The sequence below is a fragment of the Arachis ipaensis genome, chromosome B5 (genome assembly GCF_059453495.1).
Source record: "Arachis ipaensis isolate K30076 ecotype BB chromosome B5, ASM5945349v1, whole genome shotgun sequence".
NCBI classification, from domain to species: Eukaryota; Viridiplantae; Streptophyta; class Magnoliopsida; order Fabales; family Fabaceae; genus Arachis; species Arachis ipaensis.
In genome coordinates, this window is record NC_142440.1 from 1,004,921 (window position 1) to 1,025,697 (window position 20,777).

Sequence of the window (20,777 nt, forward strand, 5' to 3'; positions counted from 1 at the left end):
ATTGGTGACAGCCCATGCAACTTGCTGCTAATGATAGGGAAATTAAGTATAAATTCTTGAGCTATGGTCGAGTTTTAAATAAAATTTCATTCTGTATAATTAAATTGGATTGATTTAGTGGTTAACTCACTAGTCCGCTTAAATAAGTGTCGAAAATTCAAATCCCGCCTACTGCATGTAGTGACAAACTCTTAAATGGAGCTCAGTACATTTATAGTTTCACATCAAATTATAATTTTTAGTTAAATGTAATTATAATTTTATATTACTTATAGTAATTATTTTACTAATATTTTTCTCTACTTGATTAATGATATTTTTTTATGGTTCTTTTTATCTTAAATAATATTACTATCTAATTTTCTCTTTCTAAAACAAAATATTTTTAAATATATATATATATATATATATATATATATAATAATAATAATAATAATTTACTAAAATTTTAACATTAAATAAACACGTTAGGGTTAATGTTTTCTTTTGTTTTTTCAGTTTTTCGTTCACACACACAATTTTAACTTAAAACGTTTTGTTTTACTTTTTTTTTTTGTTTTACTTACGTTAATAAAATACATATTTTTTGTAACACAAATAAATATATAAATAAAATTATTGATATATATTAATACTGATATATGATTAAGTTGTATTAGTACAATAAAGTAATAGAGAGAAAACATTAAATAAGACAAAAAAAGACTAATAAAGTAATCAATGTGTATATATAAAATTACAAATTTAACCAAAAAATATAATTTAATGTAGAATAATTGAAAGAGTGTGATTTTTATGTCTAAATTAATATGTGTATAACTGTATATTGCTAACATACTCATGAATTTGCGTATATATGTTAGCACATCCCTTAATTTAATATATTATATGATTCGTAATTTACATTAAAAAAAAAAAAAACAACCACCAATTAACTTACTAGCTATAACGTTAATTACTTATTTGATTATATGTATGTGGTAAAGGAGTTTAAATAATCTATGAGGAGAGTTTGATTGCTATATATGAATAAGTTTGATTATGCATATATTGTGATTTTATTAAAATAATACATGTCAATGTAAAACATTTTGGCTAATTTAGAAAATCGAATACATATATCATCGTATTCAACCTTTTTTTTTTATTATATATATAGACAAAGCGAGTGATTAATATTAAGAGGAGTGCTAGGGAGCCAACAACTTTTGTGTTTTGTAACCATTAATTGGCTATCAATAGTGTTTTTAATGGTGTGAGATTACATCTAATTGTAGGAGATCACTTACTTTTCTTTTAATGGTTAAGTGCTGGTCACAAAACACACAACTCCCTAAACTTTCTCTAATATTAATTCACATAAAATACTACTCTATCTGGTGGTTTGTGCCTCATAAAGAATTCCTGTTAAAAATTTAAATTTTTAAGCACGTATAATATTTCCCTTTTTTTTTGTACATAATCAATTTTTAGGGTCCTTCCACAGTTACATGGGTGGCATATTGGTCCAGTTGGCATAAAGTTGAAGTTACGTTACTGAATGATAATGAGTTATCAAATTCAGGGGCCACACTTATATGGTTATCATTTCTTCATAATCGAGAGAATCAAAATTAAAACCATAATATGGACGAATCAATGAATACAACCCCGACTACTCAATAATGCATCCTTTTTACACCAAGCAATTTATATTATCCACTAAATAAAAATGATTTTTCACCCTCACCTCCCCCCTCCCTCCAAAAAAATAAAATAAAATAATTTTTAAAAAAAAGATAAATAGGTCTCTAACCTTTTCACCCGCGAATATTTTTATTTCTGACCATTGAAAAATATTTTTAAGTCTCTGACCTTTACAAAACTTGGACGGATCAGTCCCTCCGTCCAAATGCCTCCGTCAAGGACTGATTCGTCCAAATGCCTCCGTCAGGGATTGATCCGTCCAAATTTTGTGAAGGTCAGAAATTTAAAAATATTTTTCAATGATTAGAAACAAAAATATCTGCAGGACAAAAAGTTAGAAACCTATTTATCTTTTTCTCTTATTTTTTTTTTTTAAAAGTGGACTATATTAATTATTGATTATTTGATTTACCAGCCAAGACAGGAGTCAAGAGTAACGGAAGCAGCAGTGAGAATGACAATTTTATTTTTGGGATGTTTATTTTTGTTATTATATTTGATTTGGTTTGATATTTTCTATTCTAGTTAAAGCAATATGAGTATGAGGATATGGTGTGTGATTTAGAGGAAACACGTATAACGCATGTTATTTTATAGGGCATAAGAGGACAAGACCTGTAATTAATTATCAAGCATGTGCTTGCTCAGAGGAATTGTGTGGCATCGTATGTATTTTAATTTGGTGCAATTTCGGAGACATCCCTAATTATAATGAGTAGGAGAAGTGTCACTGAAATTGCTCGTCATAACTACGGTGGCAAATCTCCCTGACACGTGGGCATTTTCGCAGCTATTATTTCAAATGAGAATTTAGAGATGAAGATTTTTTTTGCAAGAACAGACATGAAGAGAGAAATTTTTCTAAGACAATTGCGAGAACTCTAACGAAGATCTCCATCTCATCCTCAATGATTTTCGAATAATATAAATTTATTAATTATTCTTAATATTTTAGATATTATTATAGATATTTTAGTAATTTTATTTATGAAAAAGTCTAGGAGCCAGTAATTTTATTGTATTTTGGCCAGCATGTAACCAGCAGAAAAAGGTGAGCCATTAGATAAAATCTCACACCATCAAATCATCATTGATGACTAGTTGATGGCTACCAATCACAAATGTTGTTGGCCCTAGCATTGCTCTTTATTTATTATGTATATTTTTTTTGTTTCAAGACTTATTTAAGTCACACTATATTTTTTCTTTTGTGGAATAGGAATAATTTTTTAAATCAGTTCTTAAATATTTTGTAGTTGGATAATTTAATTTCTAATAGATTTTAATTAATGCATCAGTTTTTAATCTTTTTTTTTTTATTGATCCATCGATTTTCACATTAAATTTTAATTAAAAATTAGATAAGTTAACTTTTATTTTTATTTAATAAAGATATGTCAATTTCTAAAACATTTTAAAATTTTTGAATTAATTTCTACATATAAACAAATAATATGATATGAGGAATAATATATTTAAAGAAATAAAGTTTTAAAAATTGATAATTTGATAATTAAAATTTGTCAAAAATTAAAACAATGTTTGACTAAAATTTTTTAAGAAATGATTTTGAGTATTACTCTTAAAATTAAATACAATCCACAATGTTATGCCTTTTCCTCTAGGTCTTACCGATTCATTTTCTAAATAGTGGTTGCATGCATTATATATTTAATTTGGAGCAAGAAAATAAGTTATTATCATTAGCATGCTCTTAATGAACGTTAACACGTGATACTTCTAAGTAGTAGTGTATTGTTCTATATTTCTATTAGATTAATTTTACGTTGGTCTAATTCTGAACCATGTGAAAACAATCACACACACGAAGAAACTATTATACCAAAAAAAAAAAGACTTAAACAACTAGATAACGACCAAATATTCAATTAATGAACATATTTATTAATTATATCATTTATTTGCTACACTAATTATTTGATTTGTTTCACAAAAATAGGGGATGGACCCTCTACAACGCCTGACAAAACATGATGTGGGCAACTAGCCCAATCTTATTTTGGGCTTTGTTTATTTGAACTGGAAGGGATGGGCCGTTGGAAGCCCAACATATTGGAAGTCGAAGAAACCATTTGTTTTTGCCTTTTTGGCCAAGAAAAGTTTTGATGGATACAACACAGTTTGGTAAGCCCAATCCTCCAAATAATATACTGCCAGAAAAACTCAAAGTCCAAATGATGAGAAAATATCAAGTAAAGATGCCCGGACCAAAAAAAAAAAAAACAACGTAAAGCTGAATTTCTGCAATTTTTTTTATTTTTATTTTTCACAACATATTTCATCCTGACAAACTAATTATTAATTCATAGATCACAGCTCCATTTTAAAGGTTTATTACTGGCTAATAGATAGCTGTATACGCTAGATAGAATTTAAATTCGTAACACTTGTTTAAACAGATTAGTGAATTAATCGCTAGACCAACTTAATTTGGATTACTGAATTTGCAATTTCGACTGGTAGTTTGGTTGGGTATTACTGAAGTTAGTTACGAGGAACGAATGAACAATAAAAAAGAATATTATCCGCTATCAAAGGAAAAGAGAAACTATAAGTGTAAGTTGACCTTTTGATTATAAGCAATGTGTTATTGAAAGAGTAAACGCAAAGTATATGTAAAGGTCCAACCGTCCAAGATCCAAAAGGAAGGTGTAATAGGTAATCTAGTTTGGTAATATACTAAGCCTTTGGTCTAATCTGCAACGACTCTAATGATGTAAATGCAACTCAAACCAGCTTCAAATTACAGGCAACAAGAGATGAATAAATAAATAGGCCGATGATAAAATAAGAAAATGATAATCTAATTATTCTTAAACTAAAATAGTATGATTTATATATGATAAAATTATAAATTTAACATTCACTTTTTCATTTTACACGATTATTTTTCAAAATTTATATATTTCAAGACTCTTGTGGTGTTGGTCAGGGACAGCAACCAGTCAACCACTTAGGAAAAGCCCAAACTCGACATCCCAACACCCATTTCCGTTAGGCCATCCTGCATGGCTTTCTTTTTTATAATTTTTAACCCTTTTTTTTTTTGGTTGGAGATCTGATAGGAACATGATTCTTTTACCATTGATTAGTCTAAAATAATAAAAAAAAGAATTGCTTAGTCTTTATTTATTGCTCAAAGCCCCAAACCCAATAACTCTAGTTAAGAAAAACAATATACACTCTAATCTAACTCATATATATATAAATACTATTTAATTCATTTTTAATATATATTTTATATTAATAATTAATTTTTGGGATTGATTTTAATATGTATTTAACATAAATGATATATATTTATAATTATATTTTACTAATTGAGATATTTAGTTAATGAGTGAATAGAAAAGAATTTTAAAATAAAAAAGGAATTTAATTTTTATTATAGGAGAGACAATAATAGATGGAATAGAAATTTTGCCATTTACAGGCACTTCTCCAGTTTGGTGATTTGATTTTGGTGTGTTTGTGAGGAGGAGGAGGGTGCTTCTGTTCTAAACCAAGCACACCACCCCCCTCAAACCCCATTTCCCATTTCCCATAAATAACCAAACTTTCTTCAATACCCATTTCCCCATTTCCCCCCTTTCTCCATTCCCCACCTCCTTTCATTTCATTCTCCCTCCTTTCTTCTCCAATGGCTTCCGAAGGCTTCACCGACAAGAATGCAGTGTTCCGTAAACTCAAGTCCAAGCCCGAAAACAAGGTCCCTCATTCCTCCCCCAACTCCTTTTCATTCTTCATTTTGTGTTTTTTGAGATTTGGGGTATTCAGATTCAGATCTGGTAACTCTTGTCTATTTGTGTGCGTGTTTTTGTTTGATCTGTTACTTTCAGATGTGTTTTGATTGCAATGCTAAGAACCCAACTTGGGCCTCCGTTACCTACGGGATCTTCCTCTGCATCGATTGCTCCGCTACTCACCGGAGTCTTGGTGTGCACATCAGCTTCGTCAGGCAAGTTATATTGGTTTTGTTTAATTCTTGTTCGTGTGGTGTAGTGGCTGTTCTCTTGTGTTGGGATTTTGGGCTGGCGCAATCTGCATTGGCTAGAAGAACTTGGAGCTGAATGTGCTTTTGTTTTTGTTTTTTCATTAATAATATTATATATATGAGGTAAACTTGTTAATGGATGTGCAAATTGTGGGGTATGCATGTTGCTACCTTTTAAAACTCAAGGAGATGGGCCAATTGGTTTTTTAACAATTGACCAGCTGAAGAAATTGTGATTGTGCTCCTAAGTGTGGCATCAGAGTCCTAGACTTGGTAATGGGGAGATTATTATGTGATTTGTGGTATATGTGGGTTTATTAGAAGGTAGTTACAAGGTTTTATTGTTGACCAATAATGAAGATGTCAATCTCATTGTGCATTAGCCAATGAGGTATTGGGTCTCCAGGTTGATGCTCTGCTTGCAGCAACTGGTTGAGTTGGATGCAAATCTAGTGTTCCTTTGTTGGTAGGTGATCTATAATCCCATTGTAAATCTTCATCCTTTAGGCTTTTCGTCTCCAAAATATTGGGCTTTTAGTAGATCCATGTTTCCCTTGCGGAATTAGTAAATTGGGGTGGTTAGTTCTGTGCAATGAAAGGCATGGTGGGAGCAAATAGTGGATGTCGGTATATGGCTGCATGTGTTCCTGGTTTTTGCAACTAGTTGGCATGCCTCATTTAATGGAATCATGATGAATCGGTATTTGGCAAGCTTTTTGATGTGATTTGGAAATATTTCCATATTATTATTGTTTGTTCAAATTTGATATTCATTGCATTTAGAATTCTGAGGTTAGCATTTCTGATTTTTTTTTTTCCTTTTCTCGTGTTGCCTTTCCTCATTATTGAATGGATGGGTATTATTTTCTTAGGTTCCTCAAGTTGTCAGTGAAATGAGAATCTAGATTCTTGAGTGGAGAGACTAAATAGACAATTGACACTAAATGAAGTCAAACTGGAACAACCAAAACTTATGTTTACCTATAATTGTGTAGACAAATTTTTAAGAGGAGATTATTCCCGTCCACATCTTCAATTCTGAGTTTCACCCCAGTCGATCCCCCTCTTCTCTTTTTAGTTGGTTGTTTGTTTTGTTAAATATATTCTATTAAAAGGGAGGGTGAAGCACAATAGAAGGATAGGAGAGATAGATGAATCTCTTGTGAATTAAATGTGCTTTCTTTTTGCATATAGATCTACAAATTTAGACTCGTGGAGTCCTGAACAGCTAAAAATGATGAGCTTTGGAGGAAACAATCGTGCACAGGTTTTCTTTAAGCAGCATGGATGGACTGATGGTGGTAAAATAGAGGCCAAGTATACGTCAAGAGCTGCAGAGTTATATAAACAACTTCTTTCTAAGGAAGTTGCTAAGAGTATGGCTGAGGAAGCAGGTTCATCGTCATCACCTGTTGATTCTCACTCTTCCCAAGCACCTAATGGACTTCCTGAAATAAAGACCAATGGATTACCAAAGGAAAAGAATCTAGGAAAGCCTGAAATTCCTGAGAAGACCACTTCCCCAAGAGCTTCACATACAGTCGTCTCCAGCACTGTCAAGAAGCCTATTGGTACCAAAAAACCTGGCAAGACTAGTGGACTTGGTGCCCGGAAGCTCACAACAAAGGTATGCAAATATATGCGTGGGCGTGGGGCATGTGTGTATACTCATATTTTAGTGGCGGTTGATCATTTTTTAGAAAATTGATTATTTATGAATTATTATTATGAAATGCAGCCAAGTGAGTCTCTTTATGACCAGAAGCCTGAAGAACCACCTGCTCCAGTACCCACCTCAACAAAAAGCAGTTTTCCTGCCGGGCCATCAACATCTCGGTTTGAGTATGTAGAACATGTCCAAGCACCTGAGATGAATTCTGGAGGTCTGGCTACAAATATGCATGGTCATGTTGCTCCACCAAAGTCATCAAGCTTCTTTGCAGACTTCGGGATGGACAATGGTTTTCCTAGGAAATCTGGGCCAAGTCCAACTAAAGTGCAAGTAAGCCCCATGCCTAAAAATTTTTATCCGTAAGGAAAATCGGCTTACTTACATATTTAACATGTTTTTCTGCACTTTTTTATTTTTAATTTTCCGATTTCTCTTAGGTTAAACACTCTATTAATATTTTTTTTCTCTTTCTTCATATACAAAACTCAACCACTTTAACTAGATACTAGGTACATACTGAGGATTTGATTGATTAGTGTCTGTCCTAGTTGCTTAGTAGATTTTGTACCTATTCTGGATGTGTACTTATGAACTGTTTAGCTGTGTTTTATAAGTGTCTATGGACGTAAAATACTGAGACACCAAGGTAAAGAGCAGAAAAGTTGTATCCTTATTCTTATCTCCCCATCTCTAAATAGATATTTGCCTCCTTGTGTATGAATTTTGTCCTGGGACAATTACCCAACAGAGCCTTTTTGTACTAAACTAACCTTTTGTCACATCAAGTTCATTAAATTTTGTGCTCAGTGTTAGTTTTTGCGTAAACTTTTGCAGCACTTCTACAACACTCTTAGTATAACCTACTTTTAGGTGAGAGACTTTATCTTCAGTGAAATTAATTTTTAATGTCCTCATTGACCATTTAGTTTTGAGTTGTTTTGGAAATTAATTTTTTTGCTTCATATTGCTCACTTCTTTATCATGTGTCCAAATATGTGTTGACTTTATTTAACTATTGTCTCAGCTGACTTCTTTAACTATAGCTTCATCTGTAAAATATGTATCTAAGCTTCTTTGATGGATTTATGTCATGTTGATTCATATTGTGTTTTGGTGCCTGTCCTTTATCAGATTCAAGAATCTGACGAAGCAAGAAAGAAGTTCTCAAATGCTAAATCTATTTCTTCCTCCCAATTTTTTGGAGATCAGAACAAAGCTGCAGACATGGCTACGCAAGCTACTTTGTCAAAGTTTTCAGTATGTATCTTTTCCATTAATTAATTACTCAAATTCTCTGAATATGCACATTTAGGTAGATAATAATAAGACATGCACCTTGTAGACACAATTGTGTTCTAGGGAGCACAGTTTTCTTTTCAATTTCTTTATGGCCATTGCAACTATAGTTCTCCATTCCGTTTTTTGTAGGCACGAAAATCATTAGTCAGATAAAAACAAGGCAGGACAAAAAATAATTTCTCAGCAGCCTCTTGCTAAAACTTTCCACTGTTTTTAGTGTTGAAATCCCCCGCCCCAGTGTAAATTGAATAAGTTGGAATCCATGTGTTTGTGTTTTATGTTCAATTAGTTAAGCCATTTGCTATCAATACTGAGAAGCAAGGCATCAAGTTAATACATTGAAATGATGGATTTTGACATATAGTACTAGAAACCCTTAATCATGTCATAAAAAGGACAACGATGGCTAACTAAGAGGCCTGAATAGCTTTTATGCTTTATCAAAGTGCATTATTGTTTAATATAGTTAAGATGAGGTTTTACTTGTCCCATGGATTATCAAATTCTTAACCTGATATTTTTTAGGAGATATTTACTTTTGATTTTTGAATTTTGGTACACTAATAATATAAAAGGGTGTAACACTGTTATCCAATCATATATTAACATTGGCAAATTCAATATCTTATATTATCCCTTCAAAACCGGGGCCTTTAAAAGTTGATGTTTGACAGAGTTCATCGTCTTCTATTTTCAGGGTTCATCTGCCATCTCCAGTGCTGATCTTTTTGGCGACTCATCAGACAGCTCCATTGATCTTGCTGCCAGTGACCTCATCAACCGACTATCTTTCCAGGTATGCTTTTGGATTTAGAAACTTGACTATGTTCATGTCCACAATTTCATGTTGCTCATCACTTGTAAGTTGGTTGGGGGAGTTAGTTACCATATAAGTATGGGTAGAAGAGATTTGTTTGCATGATTGATCATTTTGAGAGTTGTCTCTCGACTCTCGGAGCTCTAACTCTTCCATACACGCTCTTTACTTGTATTTCCCCCAATGTATAGGGTTCCTCGCACATCGCTACGGATTTCAAGCCTTTTAAATGGATATATTACTCTCTTTTGTTTTACAGGCACAACAGGATATCTCTTCCCTTAAAAACATTGCTGGTGAGACTGGGAAGAAGCTAAGCTCCTTGGCCAATACATTGATGACAGATCTTCAGGACCGGATACTCTAAAAACTGTATGTTTTTGTATCAATGCAAAAAACTCCTTCAACTCTGCAACTTTTGCTTCGAATGTAATTCAAGAGTGCAATTTATACGATTCTTTGCGATACAAAAATAAGATATTAATTTTCAGGGTTGTGCTAGATTGTTGTTTATATTTTGTATCACATGTATTATTATTTGATGATATTGTGTTAGATGTTTCTTTTTTTTTTTTTTTTGGGTTAGTCAAGTTTATGCCTCTTTGTAATGAACTCAACAGTGTCATCTTGTATCAATTTGAAAATGACACTCCTTTACTTTTGTAACAAGATTCCCTTCATGTTCATTGTGTAATGTACCAACTTTTGGTTCTCCAAATAACATTATTGTTTGTCAATAGATGACAGAGTTAAATAATTATGAGAAGTTTATGCAGTTGATTAGAGAATTATGCATGTTAGTAAGTGATTAGTAACTTGGACTGAGACAAGGTTTGCCTGTTGAGTGTTTATAAGATATTAATTTTTTTAGAGAAAAGGACAAATAGGTCTCTGACCTTTTGTCCGGCGGACATTTTTGTCCCTGACAATTGAAAAATACTTTTAAGTTCCTGACCTTCACAAAACTTGGACGGATCAGTCCCTGACGGAAGCATTTGGACGGATCAGTCCTTGACGGAGGCATTTGTACGGAGCGACTGATCTGTCCAAGTTTTGTGAAGGTCAGGGACTTAGAAGTATTTTTCAATAATTAGGGACGAAAATGTCCGCGGACAAAAGGTCAGGGATCTATTTGTCATTTTCTCTAATTTTTATCTCTGTTCATTGTTAACCATTAGTTTGACATGATTGGGTTAATGCAATTGGGCATAATTTGTATATAGATAACTAAATATATTAGATTTAGATGTAAAAATATTATCGACTTATTAGGTTTATTTTTAGCCTGGACCTTATTAGTTATTAGAGTATGGAGATAGTAATTTAATTTGTAATCTTGTATGTTTTAAAAGGAATTTAATAATTTAATAATTATGTTATGTGTATATAAAAATTGAATTATTAAAATATATATGTTAGAATATAAAATACATATTGAAATTGTATAAAATAATATAATTATAGATAAATATATGACTGATTTTTGTAGTTATCTTTTGTGTGTAAATAATGTTTTTGTTTTAAGCAATCCAGCAATTTATATTTTAAAACAGAAATATCTGAATTAGGACTAGATAAATTACTTTAAATTTAAAACGGTAGAATGTATTTATCTTTCAATTCACATATTTAAATGTATTTATCTTTATTTAAAATATAAGAATGAGTTATCTTTCATTAAACTACCGTATTTTTTTGGTTTAACAAACATGTCAAATATCTTATATTTTGGATATCTATCTAAATACTAAACATTTAATTAGCTTTTAATTCGCATATTTGTAGCATGTATCATTGAAAAAAAAAACAAATGTTATCTTTGATAAAAAAAAAAATGTCAAATATCTTATATTTTGGATATCTATCTAAATACTAAATATTTAATTAGCTTTCAATTTGCATATTCGTAGCATGTATCATTGAAAAAGAAAACAGTAAATTAAAATTTAAATGCTTATCTTACCATCATCACTGATCCAAAAGATAAAAAAATAATCTTATCTCCATCATCGCATAAGGTAATTTTAATTTTTAAGTGGCTTCATGATTAAGTCACTCATTGTAAGAGAGGATTACTATTAATGGAAGATTATTAGTAATGAGGTGAGATCAGTGAAATACAGAAGGGGCAAGTGTCGGTGAGAAACAAAGAAAGGGCGCGAGGTCATTTTCACTGAAAATTTTTGGTTCCACAACGACAAACCCTTTTTCCCTCTCTTTTCAAACCCTCGTTTCCCTCCTTTCTCCAAAACCCTAACCCCCAAAAATTTCATCCATTTTCTCCCCGTTAACTTAAAATTCCTTCCATCCCACCAAAATTTTCCCTCGAAATTTCACTCTTCGCCGTTCCAAAACCTTCAAATCTTGATGCCTCTCTTTTTCTTTGGTTTCATTCCCTCCATCTGTGTTTTGAAACCCTAAACCCCTAATTCTTGCTCCTAATTACGCAATCAGCATGTGTGTCTTACTCCCTGCACCCGCTGAGCCCCGGCGGGACGAGATGGACGCTCTTTTGGAACCACCGAGTACTCTTTCCAACACCCTAGATTCCGCACAATTGGTTCCTCCGTTCCCTAATCCGAACGACTCCTTCTCCGTAGAAACCCTAGCCTCCGACAACGCTCGTCCGTCGGCCGCGGCGGCGACACCTGCCACCGGCGATGATATCTATTCCGCCATTATAGGTAAGGAAGATCCGCTCGAGGATCTGGACCCGTCTTCCTCGTTTCGCATCTTTGACGACGATTTGTCTTCGTCGTTCACGGCGGCGCCGGCGCCGTTGTCGTCTTCGAAAGATTCCGATTCTTGGCTGTTCTCTGGAGACGCTGGTGATGAGCCTTCGATGAACGAGGACTCTGGTTCCGCGGTTGTACCTTCTAGAGTGGTACGTTCAAATTTTATTGTATTTCTTAAAATCCGTTAGATAATGTTTTTGTCACTTTTTCTTTACGTTTTTGTTGATTTGTTCGTTGAACAGGGAGCGGGGCTTTGGAATCTTGGTAACACATGCTTTCTAAATGCGATTGTGCAGTGCTTTACGCACACAGTGCCGCTAGTCCAGGGTCTTCGATCATGCATTCATTCTGCACCTTGCGACGGTTAGTTAATAATTGCCCTTATTTGGATTTGATAATGCTATTTATTCTTTGTACTTGTTTGGTGTCTTAGCCTATTCAACAAAACAGGTTGTGGCAGTAGGAATTTTGGATATGGTTAGATGCAAATATGGTTTATTTATTACTTTATTTTGCTGTTAAATATTTTATAACTAGGCAGCAGTTTTAATGTGGTATGATGTTTCTATCTATTTGATATGCTAATTCAAGATTTTGTTTATTGGAATTGGAAAATTCAGGTGATGGTGATAGGTTTTGCGTCATTTGTGCCCTCCGTGAGCAGATTGAAAGCTCATTAGGAGCTTCAGGAGGAGTTCTTTCACCTTCAAAGCTTGTTGATAATTTGAACCGTATCCTTCTGTCTCATTACACTTGTTGGGACGTAGTATACTAACTTGCATATCTACTGTGGGCCAGTCAGTTGTAGCCAAGTTTTGAATGGAAAAGTTGAGAGCTGTTAGTAGTGGGTGTTATGTAATTGGTTTATTAGATTGAGCCTTAGATGATTGTAATTTTTATTGCCTTTTCCCTATTCTTTTGGTATGTTGTTATCCATAACCATGTTACAGATTTTTCATCCATGTTTAGAAGATACCAGCAGGAGGATGCCCATGAATTTATGCAGTGTGTCTTAGATAAGCTTGAAATGTGTTTTAAAGATTTGAAAAAGAATAGTAAGAGTTTTGAAGATGATAATCTAGTAGAGAAGGTATTTGGAGGTCGATCCCTTAGTAAGGTATGTTGGAATATGTTCACATTGCATAACTGGTTTTTGGCTCCTTTAATGATTTAGTCTTCTAGACTGGTGTAGATTGTTATGTTGCTCATTCTTATGATTTCTTGGTATTTTGTGTTTCAGCTGCGTTGCTGTAACTGTGGCCATTCTTCTGACACTTATGAGCCACTGATTGACCTGAGTTTGGAGATAGATAATGTAGATACACTTTCAAGTGCTCTGGAGTCATTCACTATGGTGGAGAACATTGATGCTAAGTTTAAATGTGATAGCTGCAAGGAAGAAGTGTCAATGGAGAAGCAAATTATGCTGGATCAGGCTCCTTCAATTGCAACTTTTCATTTAAAGAGATTTAAGACAGATGGAACCTATGTTGAAAAGATTGATAAGCATGTAAATTTCCCACTGGAGTTGGACTTACAGCCTTACACCATTTCTCATCAAAACAATAATGTAAGTTTTGTCGTTTCCCCACCTACATTCTATTATATATTTTTTCTGTGGTATTTTAGTATATTGTTTCCACTGTTGATTCCTTGTTCTGACTCTTTTTCATGGTAATAGGTGCCATTGAAATATGAACTGTATGCAGTTGTTGTGCATATTGGGTTTTCATCTACTTCAGGACATTACTTTTCCTTTGTTCGCTCTGCACCAGATACATGGCATAAGTTGGATGATTCAAAGGTAGCAGCATCTCAAGAACTTATTCCCTCTAGATGAACTTTTTTATATTATAAATACATGATTGATGACAATTACTAGCAATCTCTTCCCAATGTTTATTGTGATTTGAAATGATTAATTGGTTGCTATTAATGTTGTGCGAGTGGGTTAACAGTTAGTCTACACTATTATTGAGTCTTAAACAAATATTGTGCATGACAGTGTATTATGTTCTCTGAAGCAAAGTCTATTACATAGTGCATATACAACAATTATTTGATAGCATTTCTTTTTCTGTGGTATTGGTTATATAGATATTTGGGCAAGTTATGATTGATTTTATTTCCTCAATGATATGGTTCAGTCATATTGCATGAGAATATTTCAGTAATTGATTTTGCTAATTTACTTCAGGTCACGATGGTCTCAGAAGAATCTGTCTTGTCTGAAGAGGCATACATACTGTTTTATGCGCGACAGGGTACACCATGGTTTTCAAGTATTATGGAACTAATGCCGTGCACAGGTCCAAGTACTTTGAATACATCTCCAAAGTCTGTTCTAGATACCATTGACAACAAATATACAGCAAATCCTGTTATAACTGCAAATACTGAAAGGAGCAAGGTTAGTGAGCCTGGCAGATTTTTGGAGCAGCAATTTCATTATTCTTGTCAAAAAGGACACGAGTTGCATGAGATCAGTGATGTTGGTGATACTTCTCATGACTGCAAGCAATCTCCTCCTAGGCCAAATTGTGTTGGTTTTAGTGGCTCTAATGTTTCCCTTAATACCCAAATGCCACTTCCAAATAATGCCATCCCAAATGTTGGTGGTTCATCTTTCAATGGAAATTCACCTATTGATGGTAGTCCTGATAAAAACAAGCACAGCGGGGAAGCTGTTGATATTGCTGTGAATGACAGTTTTCATCCCTTAACACCACCCAGCTCACCTCTATATACTCCAGGTAATTTGTTTTATTTCTAATGATTCTTTTTGCATTATTATACATATACAATTCAGTGAATTTGATGTTTTGGTTTGTTTGTATTAACATTATTTAGTTGAGCATTTCAGATCAGAGTTACTATATTCCACGTGATCATTTGAAGTCAGAGAATCGCATCAGATGTAAAAGATCATTAAATACACTAGTGTTGGATTCTGAGAGACAAGAAGCTCTGAAATGTGTTAAGAAGATGTCTGGTTCAAGGAAAGAAGCATTGCTGCAGTTTGTTAGTCCAATCAGTGAACCCTCCAACAAAAGGAAAAGGAAGATTGATTCTTCACTGTGTAAGAAACGCAGCCCTCATAGTGCTTCCTCAAAATCAAACCATTTGCGCCCCGTGGCTGCAGGAATTTCTCGGTGAATACTCCGGCTTTTGGCATTTTGAGGATGTACTTAATTTTTTTTTCCTTACTTTTTTTCGGTGTAAAACCCTGAGGGTTCTTGTTATGCTGAAACTAAGCCAATACATACTATGGAAAATGTATAGATAAACATCCGGATGTAAGAAACATCGTTCATTCGTTTGTATTGGTTTTCTCTGTTTTGCAATTCAGCTCAGTGATCCAGTGCTAATTCAATAATGGGTGAATGAAACCACACATTAAGGGAAGAGCATAACTAGTGAATGTTGGCATCTGTAATTTAAACGTGCTTATAAATATTAGGATTGTTTTTGTAAGAGTAAATGTTCTTTTCGATCTCTAACCATTTGTCCGATAGATTTTTCACTTAAGAAATATAAAAATTCAAATCGGTTTTTATTTATTTTGATATACGTACGTTTCAGTTCCTCTGATGTGTTAGTAACTTGTTCACATGGATTTTTCTCCTTCATAATTGAGACAAATCGCCCTGTGAATTTTTGTTGAAACGTTGCGTTTCATAAAGAAGCGTTATCTTCCGAGTGTTTATAGTTTAGGTTTTTTTTTATTTTTATTTCTATTTTATATATTCTTCATTGTCTTTGCTGTGTGTAGAGTAAAAATAAGGACTTTTCTGCTGAAGAAGAATATGACTACGGAACTCAGAGACTCTTCACAAATCGTGGAGGAAAGCAGTGGAGTTGGGAACCAATGCAAGAAAAGATTTGTAGGCAAGAAAAGATTTGTAGCATCCAAATGTCATTATGGCACAAATGCAATATTATTTCAATCTAGCACTATAGGAAATCCGAACAGACTTTTTTTTGTTGCTCTTATTTTAAGGTAATCATTTTTCAATTTTAGTTTTGTTTCAAAATTCGTTATCATTACCAAGGAGTATTATTTGTTGCAGACTGCAGCTCTACATTGTAAATACTTTGCCTGGCTTGATGAATATGTTGAGTCATATACACATAAAGCTGATGTCAATCAGAATGGAGTGGTTGAAAGTTTGAAGATGGAGGAAAGATTGGAAGCACTAGAAGTAATGATGGTGAAGCAGGGAATTGAAAAAACATTTGGAGGCAACACTAAATACAAAACCTCAACCACTTTTTTAATTGGAATTGCAGTTACACTTATAATTTCATCAATTTTTAGTGGATTAATTGAAAAAAATGTGAATTTGATTTGGTGTGCAAAGTTATGTAATACAACTACTTAATGTATCATGGTTGAAATTCATGGCTTGTATGAAGACAATAACTCATGTTATGGTTATTTACTCTAATTTAGTGATACTTAATTTATTTCATTTCATGTAGTTATTAAAATTTAAAATAATGTATTGAGATATATTATCATATTGTATTATTATATAATTGTGAAACACATGTCTATAAAAATAAACCAATATATAAAGTGAATAAGTGATTCACAAATCAAAGCATGAGTGTTTCATAAAAGTTGAAACCAATATATAAAGCGATTCAGTGATTCACAAACTAAAGTATGAGTGTTTCACAAAAAGTTCACTCTAAAATATGAACAGTTCTAAAATTTCACTCACAAGACCATGTGTATTTTTGCAACTTGATACTAAAACAAATACTAAAAGAGTTGATAATATCTCTAAATCAACCATGAGTATTATGTAGACTTCAAATCAGAACCTAATCATAACATCAAATTATAATCCAATATATGCAATAGAAGTCTGTCACTATAAACTAATTATAAGTCAACTATATCGTGCAGAATTGTATTTATAAAACCAAAAATTATATGCCAATTATAATTGCTACAAACATCTAATTATAATCCAATATATGCAACCGAAGTCTAACTATGACTTGATATAACCTAATTATATGCTTATATGTTGTTATCTTCTGTTGGTGGGACATGAGATTCCATCGACACATCTGATGGTCTCCCAAATCATCCTGAATCCGAGTTAAGAACCACATCCAGTTTTCTGTATTTTTTGCTTTTGTCACAGTATATGCAATAACGAATACATGGTTGTTCGCATCAAGTGACATTGCAGTTAGGAGTTGGCCTCCATAATACCCCTTTAAAAAGCATCCATCTAGGCCTATTAGTGGTCTACAACCCTTAACGAACCCATTTCTACACGCATCTAAGCATATGTAAATTTTGTCAAACAGCGGTAGAGACTGCGAAATTGGGTCAACACACATGTCAGCCGTGTTGCTTGAGTTACTCCTATGCAACTCTTGTAAATAATCCCACAATTTTTCATACTGTGCCTTGTCGTTTCCAACAACAATTTTCCTAGCTGCTTTCAAATCCCTCTGGATCATTTTTGGATGGACCTGAACATTGTAGTCCTGTTTCATATGCTCCGTTGCTTCCCTCGGTGTCAGCTTAGGCTGTGTTGCCAACCTTTTTTCCAGCTTATCTGTGACCCATGCCCTATCGGCCAAGTTGCTTCCATAATCCCTTCCACATGTCTGCTTGTTGTGAAATGTTTTTATTTCAAATGCCATTGTTTTTGAGTTCCTTGCCACGTATATCAACCATGGGCAGTTTTCCTTTGCACATCTAGCCCTGACCCTCTCCTTCTCATTCTTGATAACATGCAATCTCTTCCATTCCAGACAAATATATTCTTAAAGGCCTTCTTAAATCTCTCTATACTCGAAAATTGCATTCCAAGCTCAAATTGAACCTCTCCATATTCATTTTCTTCATTGAAATCAAGTCCATGCATTGTCCTCTCATCCTTAGAAGATACCGGGGTATGACATTCTTCAGAAGCATATTTATAGTTGTAGTCATCACTGTCACTCTTTAGTCTTTTCATTAACCACTGTTGGGCCTCCCAATTCATCTTCTACTGGCCCTTGAGCAGAACCTAACCCACTAGGAGGTTCTCAGTTCGATTTCCTTTACTAGATTCACCATATAGCATATGTCTCTTCCTCCTCCTCCCGGTATACCTCTTTGACAAATTCTTATCATTTTTCTCGGGTGACACCTTCTTCTTACTTGATGGAGACACCGATGTTTTTCTCTTTATTTTTTTTCACGTCTTTTTGGTGACTCAATATCACTACTATCAGTCTCATAACCAGGAGAAGGAGGCTTGTAGGCCTCATCCTCGGCACTCTCATATCCGTCATCCGATGAAGAATCATCTGTGACTACAACGGGTTCTTCCTCTGGTTCTGGCTCTGCTTGTGGCTCTGGTTCGACTTCCATTGGTTGACTTATCGGGTGCCCAAAGTAGATGTAGAAGTCATTTCTGTCTGGACAACTTAGGGTGGCTTCACACATGTCATTAATATCCTGGTCACCTTGAAGGATATGAAGCCCAAATTCCAAGTTTCTTGCTGTTGGATCAAGTCAGTAAATTTCTTTGTATTCTGGATAACCTAATTCTCTGAAGAGTTCTTCCAAATCCTTCTTGTTGACAAAATCAACATCCATAGATGAAAATTTCTCAATCTTTCCATCTACGTACCGTAACACTCCATTTGAATCTTTATTGAGTCTCCCACCACGATAAAAAACAGGGATAATAAACACAGACATCTGCAAAAATCCAAACCACAACTCAGTAACAGAGCTAAACTTCAAACTCAATCAACAGCAAGTAGATTATAATGTCTATCAGTTAAGAATTTTTAACTCATCAGTAAACACAAAGATAGAAACTTTTAAAGTTAACATCACTATTATAACTTCGCAACAACTCTAACTCATCAAACAAAGCCAGTGCTTCACCCCATCCACCTATAATCACCATGTAGAAGAGAACCGAATTATCAAAGCTAATTTCACTCCCATTATCTGACACACTCCTCAACTTGACTACAGTAAAAGATAAAGTAAGTATAAGAGAACGAAGCATTCTTTATCGTTTCAAAGAAACTTGCCAAATGCAGTCAATGACTTTTCACATAGTGGTGCAACCCGCTCGCACGTCCTTAACGTAACGCTCTTTTAGAGGGAAGGAGAAATGTTTTCAGATTTAGGGCCAAATGTAAATGATGAGGGAGAAGATGTTTTATGGAATAACCCTTTTTATGAAACGCAACGTTTCAACAAAGGTTCAGGGGGCGATTTGTCTCAATTATGAAGGAGAGAAACTCACGTGGACAAGTTACTGACACATCAGCAAGTGACCTGCTCGAAACCAGTTGTAGGGACTGGAACGTACATATATCAAAGTAAATAGAGACCGATTTGAATTTTTATATTTCTTAGGGAGTGCGAAGTCCATCGAACAAATGGTTAGGAATCGAAAATGACATTTACTCATTTTAAAAAGATATCTCTGGTTCTTACCAAAAAAAATGACCATGTCTTGGACCCATCTCTTCGACCAGAGAGAAATGCTTCCTAGTGGGTTGCTTTTGTTTGTTTGTTTTTATTTTTTAAATAAACTTGCATCTGTAGTGAATTATGTCATGCTTGTCTTCTAATTTAAAACTGAACAAGAACAGTTGATTTGCATGGTTTAAAATGGTGCATAATTTGTTCTTCCAAAATTCTTCTGTTGGTGATAGTAAACCAAATCTTTAATATTTATTCAGCTACAGTTACAAATTGTTATGATGATTATTAACTTTCTGACTGTATCCTTAAAACTAAGTTAAACTAATTCCACATACTAAATACTGATACAAATTCTTAGAATTTTTCTTAAGGGATATTATTTTATTGTTGATATATTAAAGATGAAATCATTTATTGTGTACTAGTTTGCTAACGCTATGATTTGGATTTGATTATGTATTGAACTCTAGAATTCTGGTGATCTTCTTGTTGCTGTGGCAGAAATTGCAACTTTTGACATCGGTTATCTTCACTGGCTTTGGGACTCCCTTCTTGGACATCCAACTCCTCATGTTCTCTTCACTTGTTATTATTTCATATTAGGCAAAGAAGAATGTTAGGGGCAGTAATTTTGGTGTTTTGTAACCATCAATTGGCTATAAATAGTGTTTTTAATGGTGTGAGATTACGTCTAATGGTAAAAAATCACTCACTTTTATTTTGATGGTTAAGTGCTGGCCAAAAAATACAAAAGTTGTCGGCCCTCTAGACTTTTCCTTGGAAAAATTCTCAAGTGACTTTGATTTTCAAGCGGAAATTATTATAAGGTAAATATCAAATATTATATTTTTTTAAATTAAATATTAAGTTTTTTATTTTTTAACAAATTAGACACATAGCAAACCTTATTATTATATTATTGTTTTGGCATTTAACTAAAATTTGAATAGAGGCTGATACAAGAATTTAGCAGCATGTGTCTAAGTTCTAACATGAGTTTTCATTTTCTTTTTAAAAAAGAAATTGTCAAATTAGTATGTATTTTTGTCGATATTAGATGCGAGAATAAAATAAATAAATATATAAAA

The 20,777-nt window shown here is 33.5% G+C and overlaps 2 protein-coding genes across 2 annotated transcripts; both read left to right on the forward strand.

Moving 5' to 3' along the window:
• The first annotated feature begins 5,102 nt into the window (after positions 1-5,102).
• LOC107642319 (putative ADP-ribosylation factor GTPase-activating protein AGD8) lies at positions 5,103-10,243 on the forward strand. Its single transcript, XM_088487797.1, has 7 exons — positions 5,103-5,416; positions 5,547-5,665; positions 6,896-7,328; positions 7,440-7,703; positions 8,505-8,630; positions 9,370-9,468; positions 9,749-10,243. Exons 1-7 carry the CDS (start codon positions 5,348-5,350, stop codon positions 9,854-9,856), a joined length of 1,218 nt encoding a protein of 405 aa, XP_088343923.1. The 5' UTR covers positions 5,103-5,347; the 3' UTR covers positions 9,857-10,243.
• Positions 10,244-11,547: 1,304 nt separating this feature from the next.
• On the forward strand, positions 11,548-15,568 carry LOC107642320 (uncharacterized). Its single transcript, XM_016345632.3, has 8 exons — positions 11,548-12,373; positions 12,467-12,587; positions 12,845-12,955; positions 13,175-13,341; positions 13,465-13,794; positions 13,906-14,028; positions 14,422-14,977; positions 15,088-15,568. The coding sequence occupies exons 1-8, from the start codon at positions 11,945-11,947 to the stop codon at positions 15,378-15,380; spliced, it is 2,130 nt and encodes a 709-aa protein (XP_016201118.1). The 5' UTR covers positions 11,548-11,944; the 3' UTR covers positions 15,381-15,568.
• Positions 15,569-20,777: the final 5,209 nt, after the last annotated feature.